The sequence below is a fragment of the Eucyclogobius newberryi genome, unplaced genomic scaffold (assembly GCF_026437365.1).
Source record: "Eucyclogobius newberryi isolate DKJ021-1_F unplaced genomic scaffold, fEucNew1.0.hap1 SCAF_12, whole genome shotgun sequence".
NCBI classification, from domain to species: domain Eukaryota; kingdom Metazoa; phylum Chordata; class Actinopteri; order Gobiiformes; family Gobiidae; genus Eucyclogobius; species Eucyclogobius newberryi.
In genome coordinates, this window is record NW_027315746.1 from 15,458,235 (window position 1) to 15,482,224 (window position 23,990).

The 23,990-nt window shown below is 40.0% G+C and overlaps 1 protein-coding gene across 3 annotated transcripts in view; it reads left to right on the top strand.

The window, feature by feature from the left end:
- The window catches only part of astn1 (astrotactin 1), a 371,670-nt gene that overhangs the window by 128,724 nt on the left and 218,956 nt on the right, over window positions 1-23,990 (top strand). For all 3 annotated transcript variants that reach the window (XM_072440945.1, XM_072440947.1, XM_072440948.1), the window contains one exon: window positions 16,141-16,291. In XM_072440945.1, coding sequence (XP_072297046.1) covers window positions 16,141-16,291 — 151 coding nt within the window. The remainder of the gene's footprint in view (window positions 1-16,140; window positions 16,292-23,990) is intronic.

The window sequence follows — 23,990 nt, forward strand, 5'->3', positions numbered from 1 at the left end:
AGTCTTAGTCTTTTCTTTGTTTTAGTTTGGGTCTGAGGATGGAGTAAATGGGTGACAAGTTGTATAAAGGCCCACATTTCTGTTTCAAAATATCCTGACAAATGGGCCCCTGACTTCTCCTTTCCCAAGATCTGTACCTCACTATGCTCAAAGGAAAGGTTGGAGGCTTTCATGCAGGCAGGCTGGGGTGCAGAGCAGCTCTCCTGTCAGGGCTAGAAAGATTTAAACGCTCATTTAGTCCTGGCTCTTTGGTCCAGGTTTAGTGTCAGTTTCAGTCCTGAGTGCTGTGCCAAAAAGCAGTCTGACATCATACGCCCGGTTTACTTGGGTGGATCAGGGTTATTCTGTTATATTTCCATTTTATTAGGTGCGGAACTCAGTAAAATCTGTAAATACTCTTGAAGGAATGAGTATCGTAAACTGGATATTGGCCAATAATCCTATTCTTTCTGATGATAATAACATTTCTCAGTTTTGCATCTGAACTGCTATTAATGATGAGTTTGTAGGTGCTCCTTGGTTTAATCTTGATGTGTTGTCTTTTTAGTTAAATACGCTCTTTTTACAGTTCATGTGTGAAAAAGCTGTAATTGATCATAACATAATAGACAGTGACCAAGGGTTTGGAAATATATTACATTATCAGAAATATCGACCAATTTTCACCAATATCAGTATGGATCAATAGATTGAGATTGAGTTTTTAGTGCAGCTTTGTCTTTTTGAACAAACTCTTGAGTAAAAATGGAAACAGAAGAGCAAATAGGTTAAAAACATGGCTGTATTTTAAAATTGGGAAATATCACAACAGCACACATTAGCTCAAAATGATCCATATGGGTTTGTCCCCGTCCATCCTTGGTTACGTCTCATTACCTCAAAGATTGCCACTGTTGAACTTTTTTTCTGCCTCGTGACCACCAGAATTATGACTCCATCGAGCCAACATGGCGTCGTTTACAGAGAGCCCAATAGCACGTGACGTAATTAACGGTGTGAATTGTCTTTCATTGTGTGCCGGGACATGCCCTCTCCACAACTTTAGTGTGCACAAGCGTGTCAGCAGCAGCCCTGATTCGCCAGCGGTTATTTGCCCTGTGAAAACGATGTCAGGTAAAATTAGTTCCACATAACTGAATGGCCGCGTCATTGTCTCTCATTAGCGTTGACTCTGTAGGCTTTTGTTTTTCTGCCACAGGAAATTTCAACTGCACTTTTAATTAACACAGGGCAAAAATAAAGTCGTCTCAAGCAATAGGTATGTTTTTTTCTTAAAACTGCATCTCTAACCACTATTATATACTTTGATATGTCGCTGAGTAAACACAGATTTTGCCCTTCTTCACGTTTTTCACATTAGCTGTTCTTACCAGCTGCTTGTACTTGTAATTGCTTTACACCATGTCAAATGATTGCTTCACACAGCAATTTTTTGTAATTCAATTTAAAAGCTTGTGTTGCATTTTAATAAACAGAGAGTCTCCAGGGCCTTTGCTGTGGTGACTTGGTAAATGATAAAGAGTGAGGCGTGCAACGGTAGAATTGGTAATACTTAAAAAAGAACCGTGTCAGAGTTGGTTTTGTATGTATTCCAAGGCAGTTTTTTATCTATTTTTTATTATTATTTTTGTATTATTATTTCTGAGGTTAATTAATGTTAAAAAAGTAACATGATTTTGTGTGAGAGATAATGTAGAGAAATGTAATGAATTAAGTTAAACTGAATCATGTCAAATAATCAAATACATATGACAGGTTCTTATGTTTTTGTTTGGTGCACAGTAAACCCACCCCTACACCAACTTTATGTAGAATGTTCCAGAACGTGGCATTGGACTTGTCTATCCCCATGAGAACACGCTGGTTACATTACCAGGCCAGATCTGTGGAGCGGTGACCCTGCTCTCTGTAAGAATGCCTGCAATACAAACAAGATAGACCAGGAAAAGCAATAATCCCCAACCATAAAAGAGCACGTTTAAATTGTCATATTTTAGCATTCAGGATGGAAATATTCAATTAAAGTCAATGGCACCTTGAACACTGTTGTAACTGGACATTTTGGCCCTGAGTGTTTAATGTCCAATAGACTGTAGTGACCTTTGCTTTAAGTGTGAAGTGCAATTAAAAACTAACCTGCAGGGTTTTTACACTTGGCACGATACCATTTTATGAGCTATGTTTGTTATTCATGCTAAGTGACTTTTATTTCCACAAATTAGGCTGCAGATGTGGAGCTTGTTACTTAGTGAACACACAGAATAAAATAACCATTAAATCTATCCATACATTTGATGAATAATGCAAACTGCTCCTTCACATACACAGCATATTGCAACGCTTTGGTCAATACAAATCATTGAACCATATGACATTCATCCTGTGATTAATTATTTCACTGTTGTGTTGATTGCAATCCACTTAACAAGAACCATTTCAGGCATTTGACTCAAGGGACTTTTTGTACTGCAGCATTTTAAGATGATGTATGATAAATAAAATACATTGAGCATTCTTGTATTCTGTTTCTCTCACACTAACTGCTGTTCACAGTGTATTACAGCTTGTACTGCTTAAAATGTAAATGTACAAAGTGCACTTCAATGTCATGGCCAAGCTAGATGAGTCGCTAAAGCTGGAAATAGCTGATTTCTCTCTTTAAGAGATTTATTCATTGACAGTGGAATCAGAATAAATTATTTTATAATCATTTTGATGTAAACTGACTGCTTCCAACTGTAAATACTATCCAGTAGAACGCAACAGTTGACCCTCACATAGGCAAGCCCATAATGGTAAAAGATTAGTCTAGAATCAATTTAAACCAGAAATCTACCAAGGTAAAGAAAAACTAGATACTCATTTTAATATTTAAAGATACTAAAAAAAAAAAAAGAAAGATACTAAAAAAAAAAACAAAAAAAAAACCCACAAGGATAAGTGTAAGACCACATGGTAAAGCTATATTCTTTTTTTGCTGAAAATATCAGTTTATTGTTTGAAAAAGGCATTTTTATTGTCATTTTGGTATTAAAATAAGTGCAGAATATTGAGTGTATTTCTTAGTATCAAAATCGAGTTTGAAATGTTAGTGTCATGACAACACTAGCATCATATAGTTGTTTATGGACAGAAGACAATGTAAAATGTTGAATGAAGAGCTGGAAGGGACATTCAGCCAATTATAAGAGCAAATTATATATTGCATGACTTGGGCAGGCATAGAGTCTGTACTACAAGCGTTTATTTTCAGGTATTGACTTTTTTCTCAAATCTTACACTCAGAAAGATGATGACCTCATGTTTTGTTGTTATTCCTTTGTTTTTTTACATTCAATAGCCAGCTTCAATAATATCTCTTGTAGTCTTGCTTCTTCACTTTGAGAGCCTGTTTACCCGACCGAGCTAACTTGTTCCTCAAAGCATTGCGTCTGTTTATGAGGCCATCTCTCCCGTCTGATCACCGTTTCTCTCCTCATTTGTTGGCTTTGTGGCAGGTGAATTACATTGACAAGCATCATTGAATCTTATAAATTGCTAGCTCTTCATGCAGATTGACTGAAAATCTTGCTTTTGCATACATTTACTCCATATCTCGCCATTGTTTAACTATACGTGCTAATGGGAGCTGTAATTGAAGCTCTTTCACAGTCTGACTGCTGTCTCAGACGGAATGTGCACAATATGCTTATCAACCATTCATTGTGCACGGCATATCTAAAGTGGTACTGCTAGCAGCTGTATTTATTTGCCTTCAATTAAGATCAGATGTGTTTGACATATTTATATAGCTGCCTGCCAAGTACAGTATACAGTATAAATGTCACTTTGTATTTTTTTCCCCCCATACGGCCTAAAATGCAGTGGTAAATGTAGTGGCAAAAAATGTATTCCAATAATGATGTTAAAGCTGCATTATTTAACTATTAAGCTTTTTTTTGTGTTCCAGCTGTTTTTATTGCTCAAAAACATGCATTCTGACTGTGAGCCAGGGCTGGACTGGGGAAAACTCCCTGTGGGCCGGAGCACTTTTGGGGCGGTCATTGTCAGACACAATGCACAGTCCTAATGTCACACTTTAACAACCCATTCTCGATCGACTCTCTTCTTATGCTCTAGTCTAAGTTCACTATGGCCCCGCGGGCGTTTGGTCCCTGGTCCAGTCCTTGTCCTTGTCACCTGGGCCGGGCCATGGTACAGCTGAAAGTGCAGCGCTCGATCCAGACACAGTAAGCTGCTGCTGCTGCTGCTGCTGCTGCTGCTGCTGCTGCTGCTGCTGCTGCTTTAATAAGCCTGGCCCTTAAAAGGCTGAGATTAAGATTCTTTTTTTTTACCTATTATTTTTAACTATTTTACGCTTGTGGGGGGGAAAAAATCTGACGACATTCTGAAGACATTCTACAAGACTCAGTTTTTATTTTACGTTGATAGACCTCATATTCATGTTGTTAAATTTATTTTAGCTCAATGAAAAAAGACATTCATTTTCATGTAGCGCAATAAAAGCGTTTACCACAGACACGCGCAGCAAATGAGCAAAGGCTTTTACTCTCAAAAATCACACAAAAACATGAGTTCAAACGTCCTGATACCAGTGTGTGAAGCCTGAGGTTGGTTAGGGGTGACTTTGCCACTTTAGATCACACTGCTGTTCATTGCTGTGCGCAGACATCCAGGGGCGTTTTTAATAAGCACTCTCTGGCTGGCACTAGCAGGGGCCCCTGATCAAAATGCATATTTGATATAATATATAAACTTAAATAATTTAATTTTGATTTGCAGTCTTCTTCACTCAAATCAAGCATAACATAGTTCTAGCCTCTAAATATTTTGTAACATAAATTTAAAAAGCCTAACTCGCCTTTGTAACAATAAACTGTGTAACATTTTACTACAACAGCTAATACCAAGTACTAGAAACCTACATTGCACTGAACCAAAAAAGCAGTCCAGTTTTGGACCAAATCCCCCCAGTTACATTTGAATTAAATATACACAAAAGTTTAGCTTAGCCTATTGCAGGGCTCAAAATGACCTTTTTTACTTGGTAGAACATGTGCTTCCAAATGTCTAAAGTTAGGAGCACAGACAAAAATGTAGGAGCGCAAAAAAACAAATTTAATGAAACCTAATTAATTACATTTTGACTTTTTAGATTGTGTTGCAATATAAACAGTGCCATTCTACACATCTGATTAGTCACATTTTGATGAGGACTATAGCTACATCATCTCTTGTCTCACTGGGCATCACCACATACAGTAAGACACCCCCATATTTATCATAGAAGACACTTGCAATGTATATTTTTTTATTTAAACATAAAACAATATACCTGATTTGACTTAAGACCAGTGTGTCCCCTCTGTGTTCTCTTTCTATATCTTACTATAGCTTACTTAAGTACTTATTACAGGGAACTGTTATTTGTCTCTGCGAAATAACTGTAGGAAGGCTAATTAAAACATTAATGAGGATTTTGTGTGTGTGTATTTTCTCCACGATCCCAGAGCTGCTGGACCTGCTCTCTCATTTTTATTCCCCATTTGACAATCGAGCAAACGTTTGCATCTATATTTTGGGTTGAAATATGTAGGCTATTTAAATATTGTGTCCAGGAGTTATTATGTTCGCACAGCTATGTCCTTGGCCGACCAAACGTTTCATTGGTCGATAAGCCCAAGATGCAGGGACTGACCACGGACTCGTATTTTTCAAGGGAGTGTCTGCAGAGCCGCGGCGCGCGGCCGAAACTGCCATGTTATTTTTGCGCCGCGGCTCCTGAAACTGCGCCGCTATTTGACCGCGTTTTAGCGCCGTTTTAGACCGCGCAGGGTTAAGGTTAGGGTTAAGGTTAGGGTTAAGGTTAAGGTTAAGGTTAAGGTTAAGGTTAAGGTTAAGGTTAGGGTTAAGGTTAGGGTTAAGGTTAAGGTTAGGGTTAAGGTTAAGGTTAGGGTTAAGGTTAGGGTTAAGGTTAAGGTTAGGGTTAAGGTTAGGGTTAAGGTTAAGGTTAGGGTTAAGGTTAAGGTTAGGGTTAAGGTTAAGGTTAGGGTTAAGGTTAAGGTTAGGGTTAGGGTTAAGGTTAAGGTTAAGGTTAAGATTAAGGTTAAGGTTAGGGTTAGGGTTAGGGTTAGGGTTAGGGTTAGGGTTAGGTTTAGCCATGACGCTATAAGAGAAGTCCCGCGGTTCCTGAAACTGCGAGGCCATTTGACCGCGGGCCGCGGGCCACGGCCATTTTTCAAATTGTCGATCTTAAAGTTATTTTTTGTATTTTTGTTGTTGTCTACTAACATAAGGCATTCTCTTAGTCGACTGATGATTTCTTTGGTTTACTACAGCCCTGCACAATTTCCAGCCAATGCAGTAATATCTCCATGGAAAGAAATTAAGTGGAAAACCATTCACCAGAAAACCTACATCATTCACCAGAAAAGCTACACCATTCACCAGAAAAGCTACATAGTGCGCCTTAACTTAAAAGATTGAGGAACTAGAACATAGAAACTTATGAAACAACAATGTGAAAACAGTGGTACAATAGTAAAATAGTTGCAAATGAGGAAAAATATAGACAAGAATAAGATTTGTTTCTTTGTAAATTTCCAAATAAATACACAGAAACACAAATAAAGAAACATTTTTGACTATATTTGAAAATGCAGGCAACAAAATTTACTTTTGATTCAACAATTATACTTCACCAGTCCAGGGTATTGGGCATGTTGTGATAGAACTATTTTCCAGTGTGCTACTAGCTATTTAAATTCCTGACTAACTTAAAAGGCTCAGTGTGGCCTCTTTTGTCACTGTCACACTCACAGGTTGGGCTATCTCAAATTAAACACCTCCAATCAATACTAGAGTAAAAAAAAACATTTGATTAGAGTGCCTACTTTCAAAGCGCTTTTATTTGCCGCATTCGACAGACAATTAAAATGTTTATCTGCACTAAGTGATGTCACCGTTTCACTATCAGATTACACAACAACGTAATCAGACCGTGCCAATACCAGCCTGGTTTGAACCTGAGAGGACAATGATAAACTCACAAAGAGCCAAGTGCGTAGTAATGGAAAGAGGGGGAAGTAGTGCACACTTGGGGACAGCCTCGGCTGGAAAAGGTTGTTGGTTAAATCCCCAAACTGGCTTTATGCAAGTTGAATTGCCATGCCATAGAATTGCCATTTGCACCCTTTTTTATTTTTAAATCACGGGTCACTGCAGCAAATCAGTTGCCTGTTGATTAATCTGTTACTTTTTTTTTTTTTTTTTTGCATCTGGGGCTCTTCCTGTTGCAACCAGCCATGTTACTGGGCAAAAGGTGTCTTGCCAATGAACAAAAAAGACCATTCCACTAGAGATGGTACAATTTGGATTTTTTGAGCCAGCTTGCTGTGGCTGATAATCAATATTTGCCCATGGTGATATCTTTAGTTGAAAGAAATATCACAAATTAACTAAAACAAAAAAAAACAAAAAAAAGAACAGTATTTATCTGGGATGTAAACAATCTCCAGGCATCATTGTCCTAACAAACTCTTTTTTTTATTCACTTTCTCACTCATCGTCTGTTCAAAAAGCCAAACTGATGCACTGAGGATAATCTATTGGCTGATACCGGTGAAAATACTGGCTAATAATACTGACACTAGGAATGCATACCGCTACGACGGACCGGATCTGGACTTGTAAAAACATTTCGGTTCAGGTCCAACAAAACCGAAACCCCGGTGATTCAGTTCTGGACTCATAAGAAAATATAGCACTGACAGACTATATCCTTTTCGTTCTAGAATCTAAACCATCTTAAACCTTCAATTGATCGCGAAATTTGTGCTGGAAAAGACGTAAACACTGCCATGCGCCGCTGTCAATGGCGCACACGGACCCTAATTAGTGATGCACGCGTCTTCCGGGCATAAGTTGAAGCCGGCGAAATAAGTTTAAAGATGCGAGAGACAGCGCGGAACCGTGTATCCACATGTGAACACTGAAGTGAACCGTGTATCCACATGTGAACACTGAAGTGAACCGTGTATCCACATGTGAACACTGAAGTGAACCGTGTATCCACATGTGAACATTGAAGTGAACCGTGTATCCACATGTGAACACTGAAGTGAACCGTGTATCCACATGTGAACACTGAAGTGAACCGTGTATCCACATGTGAACACTGAAGTGAACCGTGTATCCACATGTGAACATTGAAGTGAACCGTGTATCCACATGTGAACATTGAAGTGAACCGTGTATCCACATGTGAACACTGAAGTGAACCGTGTATCCACATGTGAACACTGAAGTGAACCGTGTATCCACATGTGAACACTGAAGTGAACCGTGTATCCACATGTGAACACTGAAGTGAACCGTGTATCCACATGTGAACGCTGAAGTGAACCGTGTATCCACATGTGAACACTGAAGTGAACCGTGTATCCACATGTGAACGCTGAAGTGAACCGTGTATCCACATGTGAACTTTGAAGTGAACCGTGTATCCACATGTGAACACTGAAGTGAACCGTGTATCCACATGTGAACACTGAAGTGAACCGTGTATCCACATGTGAACACTGAAGTGAACCGTGTATCCACATGTGAACACTGAAGTGAACCGTGTATCCACATGTGAACATTGAAGTGAACCATGTATCCACATGTGAACACTGAAGTGAACCGTGTATCCACATGTGAACACTGAAGTGAACCGTGTATCCACATGTGAACACTGAAGTGAACCGTGTATCCACATGTGAACACTGAAGTGAACCGTGTATCCACATGTGAACATTAAAGTGAACCGTGTATCCACATGTGAACATTAAATTGAACCGTGTATCCACATGTGAACACTGAAGTGAACCGTGTATCCACATGTGAACACTGAAGTGAACCGTGTATCCACATGTGAACACTGAAGTGAACCGTGTATCCACATGTGAACACTGAAGTGAACCGTGTATCCACATGTGAACACTGAAGTGAACCGTGTATCCACATGTGAACACTGAAGTGAACCGTGTATCCACATGTGAACACTGAAGTGAACCGTGTATCCACATGTGAACACTGAAGTGAACCGTGTATCCACATGTGAACACTGAAGTGAACCGTGTATCCACATGTGAACACTGAAGTGAACCGTGTATCCACATGTGAACATTGAAGTGAACCGTGTATCCACATGTGAACATTGAAGTGAACCGTGTATCCACATGTGAACATTGAAGTGAACCGTGTATCCACATGTGAACGCTGAAGTGAACCGTGTATCCACATGTGAACATTGAAGTGAACCGTGTATCCACATGTGAACGCTGAAGTGAACCGTGTATCCACATGTGAACATTGAAGTGAACCGTGTATCCACATGTGAACGCTGAAGTGAACCGTGTATCCACATGTGAACACTGAAGTGAACCGTGTGTCCACATGTGAACGCTGAAGTGAACCGTGTATCCACATGTGAACGCTGAAGTGAACCGTGTATCCACATGTGAACATTGAAGTGAACCGTGTATCCACATGTGAACGCTGAAGTGAACCGTGTATCCACATGTGAACGCTGAAGTGAACCGTGTATCCACATGTGAACGCTGAAGTGAACCGTGTATCCACATGTGAACGCTGAAGTGAACCGTGTATCCACATGTGAACGCTGAAGTGAACCGTGTATCCACATGTGAACGCTGAAGTGAACCGTGTATCCACATGTGAACGCTGAAGTGAACCGTGTATCCACATGTGAACACTGAAGTGAACCGTGTATCCACATGTGAACACTGAAGTGAACCGTGTATCCACATGTGAACATTGAAGTGAACCGTGTATCCACATGTGAACACTGAAGTGAACCGTGTATCCACATGTGAACACTGAAGTGAACCGTGTATCCACATGTGAACATTGAAGTGAACCGTGTATCCACATGTGAACATTGAAGTGAACCGTGTATCCACATGTGAACACTGAAGTGAACCGTGTATCCACATGTGAACACTGAAGTGAACCGTGTATCCACATGTGAACACTGAAGTGAACCGTGTATCCACATGTGAACACTGAAGTGAACCGTGTATCCACATGTGAACACTGAAGTGAACCGTGTATCCACATGTGAACATTGAAGTGAACCGTGTATCCACATGTGAACACTGAAGTGAACCGTGTATCCACATGTGAACACTGAAGTGAACCGTGTATCCACATGTGAACATTGAAGTGAACCGTGTATCCACATGTGAACACTGAAGTGAACCGTGTATCCACATGTGAACACTGAAGTGAACCGTGTATCCACATGTGAACATTGAAGTGAACCGTGTATCCACATGTGAACACTGAAGTGAACCGTGTATCCACATGTGAACATTAAAGTGAACCGTGTATCCACATGTGAACACTGAAGTGAACCGTGTATCCACATGTGAACATTAAAGTGAACCGTGTATCCACATGTGAACATTAAAGTGAACCGTGTATCCACATGTGAACACTGAAGTGAACCGTGTATCCACATGTGAACACTGAAGTGAACCGTGTATCCACATGTGAACACTGAAGTGAACCGTGTATCCACATGTGAACACTGAAGTGAACCGTGTATCCACATGTGAACATTAAAGTGAACCGTGTATCCACATGTGAACACTGAAGTGAACCGTGTATCCACATGTGAACATTAAAGTGAACCGTGTATCCACATGTGAACATTGAAGTGAACCATGTATCCACATGTGAACACTGAAGTGAACCGTGTATCCACATGTGAACACTGAAGTGAACCGTGTATCCACATGTGAACACTGAAGTGAACCGTGTATCCACATGTGAACACTGAAGTGAACCGTGTATCCACATGTGAACACTGAAGTGAACCGTGTATCCACATGTGAACATTAAAGTGAACCGTGTATCCACATGTGAACACTGAAGTGAACCGTGTATCCACATGTGAACACTGAAGTGAACCGTGTATCCACATGTGAACACTGAAGTGAACCGTGTATCCACATGTGAACACTGAAGTGAACCGTGTATCCACATGTGAACACTGAAGTGAACCGTGTATCCACATGTGAACATTAAAGTGAACCGTGTATCCACATGTGAACACTGAAGTGAACCGTGTATCCACATGTGAACACTGAAGTGAACCGTGTATCCACATGTGAACACTGAAGTGAACCGTGTATCCACATGTGAACACTAAAGTGAACCGTGTATCCACATGTGAACACTGAAGTGAACCGTGTATCCACATGTGAACACTGAAGTGAACCGTGTATCCACATGTGAACATTAAAGTGAACCGTGTATCCACATGTGAACACTGAAGTGAACCGTGTATCCACATGTGAACATTAAAGTGAACCGTGTATCCACATGTGAACACTGAAGTGAACCGTGTATCCACATGTGAACATTAAAGTGAACCGTGTATCCACATGTGAACACTGAAGTGAACCGTGTATCCACATGTGAACATTAAAGTGAACCGTGTATCCACATGTGAACATTAAAGTGAACCGTGTATCCACATGTGAACATTAAAGTGACAGCCGGTAAGATCGCTGGCTTTATTTGAACTGTTTCAAGCTGTGGCCGCCGCGTGCGATGTTGTGATTGTTATGCCGCGTTCAGACCGGGGCGGCCAAAGCGTCCAGGTTACATGTGCTGCGTGCGTCGCTGCGTGTTAAAGGGGCGGGGTCAGCGTGGTCTTGTCTGGGTCTTTGGTCTGGGTGTAAATATGAATGAAAGTGTTATGTTGTGGTGTGACGTATTTGGTATTAAGTAAATACAAAGTAAAGTCAAAGTAATATTGCTTAATTGCTGCATTCATTAATTGGAGTTTATATTTTGTAATAGTATTTTGTATTTGTATTCTACAGTTGTTAAATATGGTCTGGTGTTTAATGCTGCTAATATGATGTATTATGTTGATTTGTTGTGTAAAATATTTTCATATTCTACTTTTGATACTGCTAAGTTGATGCTTTATAGTGATTCAAGTTGACTTTTATGCTAGTTTTTGTAACTCTGTTATTTTACACTGTTACTTAATTATTGACACTGGTGTATTGTCTGTTTAAGGTTTTTACCTGACTTTTGATGCCAATGGATCTGTAACATTAAAGAGTGGAAATGTGTCTAAAGGCAAAACATTGTATCAGATGAAACAGCTGCTTTGACCCTTGACCCAGACTGACCCTGTCAACAATACTCAACTTCCTCTTGTTCAGAAGTTGTTCCTCAAGTAAAACACATGAATGTGTGTTAACTGTTAGTTAAGCTATAATTTAACTGCTAGCTAGTAGCTTGTGATTTGTAAGTTGTAACGTCTGTTAAAAACAATGAATAAACCAGACAAGTTGAGTTTATTTCACTCTGCAGTTAAGCCTTGTGTTTGATAGTCGTCCTTGTTCATGTGTCTTCAACTTAATTGAGCCAAGTAGCTTGTGTTACGCTGTTATAACATTATGCAAAAATGGCATGGTTCAGGTCTGGACTCATTAGGTCCGGACCTGAACCTAAACCTCTGGATTCTAATCCGGACTTGAACCTGAACGTGGGTTTAGGTATGCATCCCTAACCGACACTGAAACCAACCTATCACCCATGTACACATTCCACTGCTGTTTTACCCAGAATGATTTTACATACTTTACTTTAAGCTCAGAGCTTCTCAAAGTTGGGGGCCCGTCTGTTTAGGGGGGGTGCAGAGATGTGCCAAGGGGGGTGCGAGAAATCACTTTAAGCATGAAGGACGTGTTTTCAGCAACAAACGCTCAGCCCCAACACAGGGTTAATCTCTGTGTAGAAGAAAGCAGCGGAGGAGCGGGGCAGACTCTCTGTTCCCTGATCTCACTCGCGTCTGCCTTCGGTTTAGGACGAGCCACAGCTTTGTCCTCTGCCATGTACCATGCACTCGTCTCCTCGCTAGCATTTCAGAGTCTAAACTCCTCCAACTGACTTCTCATTTAGCTAGTATAGTATAAAAGCTTCAAAGTGTAGTTCTCCGCTGTCCCACTGCAGGCAGGTAACACTGATCCTCGCACTGCACAGCTGAGAGGAGCGCTAAACTTGCAGAGCCATGAGTCTGTGTTGTGCCAGTCCATGGCTTCATGCACAAATCAAGAAACCAATGAAAGACAGTCACATGACACTGGCACTAAAGATGAATGGCATTATAGTATTAAAAGCTCATTGTAGCTGACGCTATTTGGTCAGTATTCTCAAACATTTTTATTTTCATGGGAGTTTCTCGCCAAGTTGGCTCAGGCATCATTGTGGTTGTTTTGTTATTTATTTGTTTATTTATTTAAGTTAATATTTACCGGTGTAAGTCATCATGTGACCACGGGCGTCGCCCCGGAAGTATAAATAGAGACCGGGAGAGAGATAGAGGAAGAGAAGCCGTGAGACAGAACAGTGAAAGAAAAGACTGGCTAGAGAAAAGAAAAAGACAAACGTCTGCCAGAAAACCACTTAACTACCAATGGTCACATGTTGGCGAACACGTTTTCACGGTGTCAAGGTGTCAAAGTGTAAAGTGTCAAATCTGCAATTAAACCTGACCGGACACAAACATCAGTATGGAGCGTGATGTCCTTTTTTTGACCGAGAAAAACCACGGTAGTTACACTCATCATGACTGTTTTTTCTGGTTTATTTAGGAGTCTATTTTGTAATAAGGCCATCTTTATTGTTTTTATTTTAATCTGTCATCATTTCTCGAGCCGGGGGGGGCATGGAAGTTTGAGAACTACTGCCTATATTTTCAATGCAAAACACAAGTCAATATATATTTATATTTACTATGCCATTATCTTTACTTATGTTGTCAACTGCCACCCAATACTACCACCACTATTCCATCCTTTTTTCTCTTAAACAGTGCATGAAAATGGATTTACTTTCCAATACATTGCATTTATCACACCCTGCTGCAGCCATACAGATAACAATGTCATGACTTTTGATTGAGCAATACAATTCCAGCAGGTCAGATAACAGTTTTCCTTTCAGAAGGTGAAGGAAAAAGCTGCTATGTTCTTTACTCTTTCCATAAACTCTATTTATTTTGAGATTTAATAAAGTTGAGAGTTATCTTTGCAGTTGTGAACATTTTTGTCCCACCTTTTTTTTATTGCACATTGTGCCGAGTATACAAAGTGTGTGGTTCTGTGTTGAATGTAATTGCGGTTGCCAGATAATTTGGCATTCATGCTTGCTGTGTGTTTCGTCATCTGTTCAGGCTGTGTTGGATAGGCTCCTTCTGAATAAATGAAAACAAAGCAATGGGCAATTAAAGAAAAACATGGGTTTGTAAGATAGCATCAAACCAGGAAGTAGGTTTACTGTTGCAGTGGGAGGAGAACTGGGGAATTGTGGGTAAAGATTTGTATATGAGGCCATCACTTTCAAGGCAAGGGTGCACTATTATAAAAAATATTATATTATTATTATATATTAAAATATTATAAAAGTTGTGTGCTGTGGTCGAGTGGTTAAGGCATATATTCTGCATGTCCTCCCTTCTCTCTCATCCCCATTTCACGCTTAAACTTTCCTGTCCAATAAAGCCTTTGGGCCAAAAAAATAAAAAATAAGTTGTTGTTTTTCTTGCAATGCAACTCTCCTCTACAAGAAATATATTACGTTTAAATTCCATGAAGAAAGTTGAACAAATATATTGTTGTCCTTCCAGCGGATCATTGTGTGACCTTGCACACAATGGATTGGCGAGAGTTATCGTTGGAAAAAAAAATTAAAAATCTAAATTATAGAAGCGAAGAGCTGGGAGCAAGGTTAGCACACTGGATTTTAGCAGTGTTTTATCTCTGGAGTTGAGTACTTAGCATAGCAATTGTGCCGGTCATAGCTTTTCTAATGAGGATTACACTGAATGAATTAAACATGAAAGTATTTGTAATTCATGAAAAGAGATATTTTTTTATTAAGTTAAACAGAGCAAGGTGTTATGCATGTGCTAAGACAAGCTCACTGTCGGCTCCTTGTTTCCCTGCAGACTCAAACACGATCCAAGGGAGTTTGTATTAACAGCTAATTGTGCGATGGTGACAGAAAGGATTATGTAATTCATTTATATTCTTTGGCTGAACGTGACATGTGTGTGGATTAAAGACCCAGTTTGTAACCCTTTAGCTAAAATGTACTAAAATAAAAGCTTTCTTGCACTGAAAACCCTGCTTGTTTCCACAGTATGACACAAAACATATCTATTTCCTTGGAAAATGTTTGAAATTATGGTTTTAACTTTCTTTTTCCATAGAATTATGCACATGACTTGCCATCTCCTGAGAGTTAAATTATGTTACTTTAAACAATATACAAATCAAGTGCCGTAGACACAGATCTTAGCAATGTCTTGACTAATTTTACATAAAAGTAAAAACGTGATGGGTGATCCTTTGAATACACCCTGATATTTCTATGAATCCACTAGTCAAATAATATAAAGATTCATGTTGGTGAAGGCTGTTGATGTTCCTCACTTGGTCCAAACCTCAATGCAAAGTTTTTATTGGGATTAGGTAGATAATTGATTTTATATAATGCAACCCAGTAGTAAATTGTAAATCGGGATGTTGAATTTCCTCTTCCTCAAAAGAACCATTTGAAAACTGTGGGAGACCTCAAGATTGAACGTGGGAAGCGTTTGAAAAGAGAGTGGGCCTCTCTGTAACTGTCATGTTCTCAGATGTGCTGCAAATGGGTGAAAAACAGGTGGAAATACCGTTTTCCAGCTGCTCATCATAACCTGACACACAATCAGATGTATGTTAAAAGTCAAAAGGATGGTCAGTCCTCACCTGTCAGAATCTCCTACACAGACCACAAACACTCCATTACGGGTCACTGTGTTTGCCTTAAAATCACTTTGGAAATCGTTTAACTGCAGACGGGAAATAAGACTGTGACATAAAAGTTTTGAGTTCTCAGTTCGCAATTTATTGGTGTTAAACGTCTATTTGCTCCTTATTTTTGAGCCGTTGCGAATCATAAAGTAAAGTTACTGTGACATAAGCTGCCAGATAAATAAGTTTAGGTAACATTTTTTCGATTACAGATTGGAGTGCGATCCCTAATCTCCTTTCCTCTTCCACACAGAGAGGAGTTGATGATCAGCTCGTCCTTCGACTCTCTGGAGGTGTTGCTGGACTCGTTCGGACCGGTCAGAGACTGCACCAAAGACAATGGCGGCTGCAGCAGGAACTTCCGCTGTATCTCCGACCGCAAACTGGACTCCACTGGCTGCGTGGTGAGTCACTTTCTCTCACAGCCTCTGCTCTGGCAAGACCTTAGCTTCAGGAGCGCAACCTTTTGACCACCCGGGCACTTTTGACATAGAATGGAAATGAGGGCGGCTTTTACATACAAGGCCGTGCATTTATTATTATTTTGTTTTATCTAACGCCCACTGCATGACCTCTTCACTTGCGAGTCATACTGAACGATTATTAAATTGTCTGCTTAAGCCTTACAGTCTGCAGCTTTATGAATATGTACGAGTGTATCCAGGGGCAGATGACCTGTATCCAGGACTGGTGGCAGAGCAGTGGGATTTGATCTCGCTACGTTTCCAACACCAAACAGAGCTATCATATTTGCTAATCAGAGATTGTGCATCTAATTATCGTTTCTATCTGTTGGGGACTCGTGTAACTGGTATTATGGTACTTGATAGTGAAACAATTGAGAAAACGTCACAAATGGTAATTATCATTTTTTATCAAATTAGTAAATTAGTTTCTTAAATAGCATTTAAATACAAACACATCTAATCATTTTTAAACGTTACTAAGTTTTTTGCTACTAAACACGATACTCAATTCTTCAAATTCCCTTTTGGACAAATTCAACTGACACTGGACTAAATGGGACCTTTATTTTAGACTTACTAAGCTTTAACCTTACAACAATACTGTGGTTTTCTCCGGTCCTGCCAGTTTTTTTTTTTTTCTGTTGTTTTATGTTTTTAAAAAATAAACATGTTTTGCTATATTCGCATCTTTCAGCCATTCCAAATTGCCAATAGCACCATATGTTTGTAAATGGCGATTTTCCTTCCTTCCTTCCTTCCTTCCTTCCTTCCTTCCTTCCTTGCTCGTTGCTGGGCTTGTCCTCTAGCCGAGGTGACCCACAGCAATGCGATCTGAAGAAAGCGTTTTAGACACAGAACACATCTATTACGTCCAGGTGGTGCTTAGCAGCCAGGAAATGTAGCATCTACATTTGTTTTCCCCTCCATCTGTTTGGGGCTCCAGCAAACGTACTTTTGAGGGGGTTATTTGTGCAGTCTTAGCACCGTCTGCCAGTGTTTTGCTTCCACTAAATCCTAGGCTATATTGGTAAGCTGTCAGGCGCTCCCCCCTAACAATTTTATTTCTTTTCAAGTATTGTGATGCACTTGAGTGGTGCCTTTCAGGTGTGCTCAGGAAATGCTGTTTTCGCACATTACCATGATAAGTCCCCAGCTCTTTGGCAGAAGCCCAGAATAAGTCAAACATGTGTGAAATAGTTGGATTTACTTTTGGAGTGAAGATTTTAAGAGTTTGAAAACCCAGCCATATTTTCTTTGTATTTTCCATTACTTTAGATATCAGAAAATAATTAAACTAAAATTAATTCACTCAAAAGGTTATTTCCATATATTGTCTTACATTTCTAGATTGCTTTAGCTAAGAAATAAAAAGCAGTATATTCCACACTTTTCAGGTCCGGAAATAAATCTCTCCAATGTTGTTCTAATAATACATTATCCTTCACTGTGTCCTTAATGCTCATTCTGCGAGCGTGAGCGTCCTCTACCTTGTATGATCCTTGAATGCCTCTTTCCTACATATTGAACACATGAATAATAACACTGTGGACATTATTTGTGAATAGGAAATGTCAAGTATTCTCTTTCAGTGGCAAATGTCTTCCCAAGGCTCAAGTCTATGATCCTCCTGTTCTGGCAGAATAACATGGCCTGTCTGAAATGGCTTCTTCCCTTCCTTTTTTCCTCTCTACAGTTGAGTTACTTTAAAAAATACTTAGATTTGATTTACACTATTATTCTGCCCATGGTGTACCTTTAGTCTATTTTTATGTTATCCTTGTAAATGCATGTCTATATTTTTAGTTATTTTTATATTTATATTATAGAGCTAAAGCGTGGTCCTAGTTTAATATATTTTCTTTCCCCGGCAATGAAATTAAAGTGTTTTTTGATTCTTCTCTAATTTAGTTGTGGTTTGGAAACATTTCCAAAAGTTGCAGAATCATTGCAGTGAGATTTTCCGGACCCCAATATGCATCCAATTCCCATATTGTGATGAAGAGAAATTCACAGACACAGAAGTTAAAATCTGCTTTCTTTAGACTTTCACAATCTAGATTTGCTCATTGTAGATTTATTTCAGATCTACTTGAATTGATTCAAATAAGAAAAACAAAATACTAACATCTCTGAGTTCAAGCACAATACAGGTCAAAGCCAAACAAAAAAATCCACTTCATTTACTTGCTTTATTCAGGTAAACAACATAGTTGCCTTTATGTAGTCAGCATTCTAAAAATCTGTTTTAATTTTTGAATGTTCATATAGGTGTTAGTTTTGCTGGCTCAAACCGACATTTACTAAAGTGAATTATTGTATTGTAATAAACTTTATATGCTTGATCTTCATCTTATATACTAGATGTTAGTTTTGATTTAGTAGTAGTTTTTACAACTACAACAAAACAGTCGTACTTCACACGCTCCTGAATAAAAGCTGCAGGTGCCCCTGTTGTTACATGAGATATTTTCACATGTACTGCATGGTAGTGATGCGTCTTTGTAACCAGGGGGCTCACAAGGGTCTAATTTGACTAATTTCTCAGTCAATATGAGTTGGATTGCAAAAAAACACACAGCATTTTTGAAGTTTAACATACAAAGAACAAATCACACCTCTCTCTCTGTCCTTGATTACTCTGTTTGTGCTGGTTTACCTGTGTCTCTGTCTTTGTTCATTTGCTCCTGAGCTCGTACTTAGCGAGTGAGTGTTATGTTTTTGTTAAATTGAATGAATAGAAATGAAGGTTTTGGGATTTCTGTCATGTCTTTGTGATTTTAATGCATTCCTGTTGTGTGAAGCTCTTTGAATTGCCTTCTGTACAAATTGTGCTACACAAATAAACTGGCCTTGCCTTCTTTGTAACAGGAGATATTTACACAGAAATATGTTCCACGGTGGTGATGCAGGGTTTTCTTTTGACTCGTGGGGCAGGTCGGGCCAACAAAGTCTGATTGTAATAAAACACACAGCGTTTTGAAGCTTAAAATATAGAGATCATGATGTGTCCCTTGGATAGTGACCACTGTCCACTAACGTCCTCTTTTACAGTGTGTCAAACGCTTGTGCTCCTGTTAGAGCGCCCCCTGCTGGCCGTTAGCCAGTCAAATCTATAAATTAGATGCAACGTTCTAATGACCACGTGGGGCAATTTAGTGGCTTAAAGTCTGAAAAGTACGGTATATGTATGAAACCTCAAATACCTCAAAAGCCAGTACGGATTTAAAATGTATTGAGCATCTTGTAAATCCTCTTGGTAAACCACAAAGAATGTTTTATTTTCTTTGTCATCGCATACATGAGAAGTGGCAGCAAGATTAAGATTGTAAATCCTCTAATATCATGTATTTTCAGACTAGTTACTTTTATGCAGCTTCTAACACAGTATCTTGTGCAGAGTTAGTCCCAGGTGCTGCGCTGCTGCCTTTGTAAATCAGGAGCTAATTGTGAACAGATTGGGAAGGCAAATTAAATGAAAAAGGCAGCACAAATTTGGCTTGCACCTTTCATTATGGAGATGCATGTATTACGGACACGGGGCGGATACGCCAATAAGACAAGACATTTGCATGTTGAGAGGGTTAATTAAGGGCTTATTATACAAAATCGGGTTAGTTTTGTTGTAAATTATCTAGGTATTTAAAGCAAAACTAACTAAAGAATAAACATTAAAAAAAAAGAAACTAAACGTAAATTTGAACAAAACAAAAGCAAGTCAGAACTTTTCAAATAAAATTACGTCAGTGCATAATTAGCGTATCATCTATAGCTGCTGAATTATTTTATCTAGCTCTTACTGTTATTTTGAAAGTTAGATGTTTACTCTAGATTTCTGTAGGAATTGGGTTGTTTAATTATTCTAAATGTGAGTAATACATACATTTTCCTGTATTTGTTTATGCCAGTTTATCAGTCACACCACAAGTACGGCTTTTATGTCGTTTTACAATATACATGCTAATGGTACCGGCTCTCATAATATCTTTTGCAGAGCCATTTCTGAGCCAATTATTCCATTGAAAATGTTTCGCACACGCCTTTTTGCACGCACCATATTGTTTATGTCTGACTAAATCGGTCTATAGAGTATAGGCTCCAAACTCATACGCACATTACCTCCTCACCTCGCCCATCAGGGCTCGGCCTCGCATACATTAGTGTGTGTTTTAGTAATTATCTAGCGTCTGTCGAGATTATAAATGGGCCTTGCTTGCTATAATTGCGGTGGTAAACTGGCTCGGGCCCAACGCTCTGATGCTGCCCTAATCAATTAACACCTTGTCTTAGTATTCACAACGCCAATGGCCAAAATGTCTCGGCTGTCTCTTTTGTCTGAGTTTAATATCTTCAGTGCGAGCTCTTTGACACTTATGGCGCTACTAACCAAGCTTTGCATCCTCCGTGCCTCCAAAGTATTGCACTCCTGGGGTTGCCACTGCGGAAGTGAAGATTGTAATAATCACAGGATGATTGTGAGATTAATTAGCTCCGTCTTGTCACACATCTCTTCAGCAAAACGGTGGAAATGAGGATGTTGTTGACAGCACAGATTGGCCAGGATATAAATTAGCTGGGCTCCTTCCAAACTATTTATGCAGCGTTGTTTTGTGTACATTGCTGCGTGCACAAAAGCCCCCCAAAGACATGGGCATCATTAGTGTTCAAGTTTATTCTACAATTGTGTCTTTTATGTAGAGAAAAGCATGTTTCCCACGCAGTTATTCTGGAAAGGGGTAGTGCTTATAGGTCAAAGAGGCAAAGCATGCATTTTCTATAAGCTGCCAAATCGAAAAGCCTCACTTTGATCATGAAGACGCTCAAGGAAGTTTCCCTATTACCTGATCTCATACACTTTTGCAATCTGACACTTCAGTAAATCAACTAAGATGAGATGCTATTACATTTTCTGTTTAATCCTACGGGAAATATGGCTCTGTAAAGTGTATTTTTCCTGCTGTGTTGGAAGCAGTTTGAGTAGATGAAAGGAATACAATAAGACTAAATAGACAGCAACATAAGAGTTAAAATTTGACCATATGTAGACCCAAGACCACAATCGAGATTAAGAACACTCTTTGGGTGAAGATAATTATGTTATGTTATGAGAGCATTAGGGCTGTTTGTAGTTGACTAAAGACATTAGTCGACTGAAATGGGGCCTAGTTCTAGAGGAGCTCACAAAAATGTCAAGTATTTACATCATCTGACCACATATTTGATCTGAAATGCATGGAAAAAATACATAATATAAATTGACTCAGTAACAACTTTTCATACAGAAAAGCACCAAGAAGCTGCATTTATATGTAAAAAGGCTGACTAAATTAAGGATTAATTGCACTAACTCACAGTGTGTCCATCTCTTTGCTGTTGTCCATATAAATCTTTATAGTCTCGATCAAATATTTAGTCAACTAAAAATGTTTGTTTGACAAATACATCGTTGACTGATTAATCAAGTGTCCAATCCTTACATCCCAAGAAGGCATTATGTCGTGATAACAGCTGTTAGTGGGAAGAATGTATAACATTCACGACACACTACACGACTTTTAGCTAGAATTTGTTATGCTTTTCAGTCGTACTTAGTCACTCTTAGTCAGTCACAGTCACTCTCTGTCAGTCACAGTCACTCTCTGTCAGTCACAGTCACTCTCAGTAACTCTCTGTCAGTCACAGTCACTCTCAGTAACTCTCTGACAGTCACTCTCTGTCAGTCACAGTCACTCTCTGTCAGTCACAGTCACTCTCAGTAACTCTCTGTCAGTCACAGTCACTCTCAGTAACTCTCTGACAGTCACTCTCTGTCAGTCACAGTCACTCTCAGTCACTCTCTGTCAGTCACAGTCACTCCCAGTCACTCTCAGTCAGTCACAGTCACTCTCAGTCAGTCACAGTCACTCTCAGTCACTCTCAGTCAGTCACAGTCAGTCACAGTCTCTCTCAGTCAGTCACAGTCACTCTCAGTCAATCACAGTCACTCTCAGTCAGTCACAGTCACTCTCAGTCAGTCAAAGTCACTCTCAGTCAGTCACAGTCACTCTCAGTCACTCTCTGTCAGTCACAGTCACTCCCAGTCACTCTCAGTCAGTCACAGTCACTCTCAGTCAGTCACAGTCTCTCTCAGTCAGTCACAGTCACTCTCAGTCAATCACAGTCACTCTCAGTCAGTCACAGTCACTCTCTGTCAGTCACAGTCACTCTCAGTCACTCTCTGTCAGTCACAGTCACTCCCAGTCACTCTCAGTCAGTCACAGTCACTCTCAGTCAGTCACAGTCACTCTCAGTCACTCTCAGTCAGTCACAGTCAGTCACAGTCTCTCTCAGTCAGTCACAGTCACTCTCAGTCAATCACAGTCACTCTCAGTCAGTCACAGTCACTCTCAGTCAGTCAAAGTCACTCTCAGTCAGTCACAGTCACTCTCAGTCACTCTCTGTCAGTCACAGTCACTCCCAGTCACTCTCAGTCAGTCACAGTCACTCTCAGTCAGTCACAGTCTCTCTCAGTCAGTCACAGTCACTCTCAGTCAATCACAGTCACTCTCAGTCAGTCACAGTCACTCTCAGTCAGTCAAAGTCACTCTCAGTCAATCACAGTCACTCTCTGTCATTCACAGTCACTCTCAGTCACTCTCAGTCAGTCAAAGTCACTCTCAGTCAATCACAGTCAGTCACAGTCACTCTGTCAGTCACAGTCACTCTGTCAGTCACAGTCACTCTCAGTCAGTCACAGTCTCTCTCAGTCAGTCACAGTCACTCTCTGTCAGTCACAGTCACTCTCAGTCACTCTTAATCAGTCACAGTCACTCTTTGTCAGTCACAGTCACTCTCAGTCAGTCACAGCCACTCTCAGTCACTCTCAGTCAGTCACAGTCAGTCACAGTCACTCTCAGTCACTCTCAGTCAGTCACAGTCAGTCACAGTCACTCTCAGTCACTCTCAGTCAGTCACAGTCAGTCACAGTCACTCTCAGTCACTCTCAGTCACTCTCAGTCAGTCACAGTCAGTCACAGTCACTCTCAGTCACTCTCTGTCAGTCACAGTCAGTCACAGTCACTCTCAGTCAGTCACTCTCAGTCAGTCACAGTCACTCTCAGTCAGTCACAGTCACTCTCAGTCAGTCACAGTCACTCTCAGTCACTTTCAGTCAGTCACAGTCACTCTCAGTCAGTCACAGTCACTCTCAGTCACCTCTAGTTGAATTCAGTCACAGCTGCTTCAATCTCGTAGTGTGGAATAGGACTCACGTTTGAATCTACTTGACTCCAGTCGCTGTCACGTTTGAATCTACTTGACTCCAGTCGCTGTCACGTTTGAATCTACTTGACTCCAGTCGCTGTCATTCATGTTTGAATTATAAGACAGGTTTTGGCTGTGCTCTGGTGCAGCGGCATGTTTACTGACACGCCCACACACGGAGCCCAGCAACCAATGACAAGGAGCGGAGGAGACACTAAAAAAGGTGTCTGCGCCTAAACGTCTTCTTTTGTCTTTACTGGAAAAAAAAGCGATGCATTGTTACCGAAGTGAGACATAGGTTACAATCAAATTATCGAAAGAGCACATGCACTGCTTTTACACTTAAAACCAAAGCTGAAGTGAAAGACACTCACTGCATGGTCCATCCGTCCTTTTC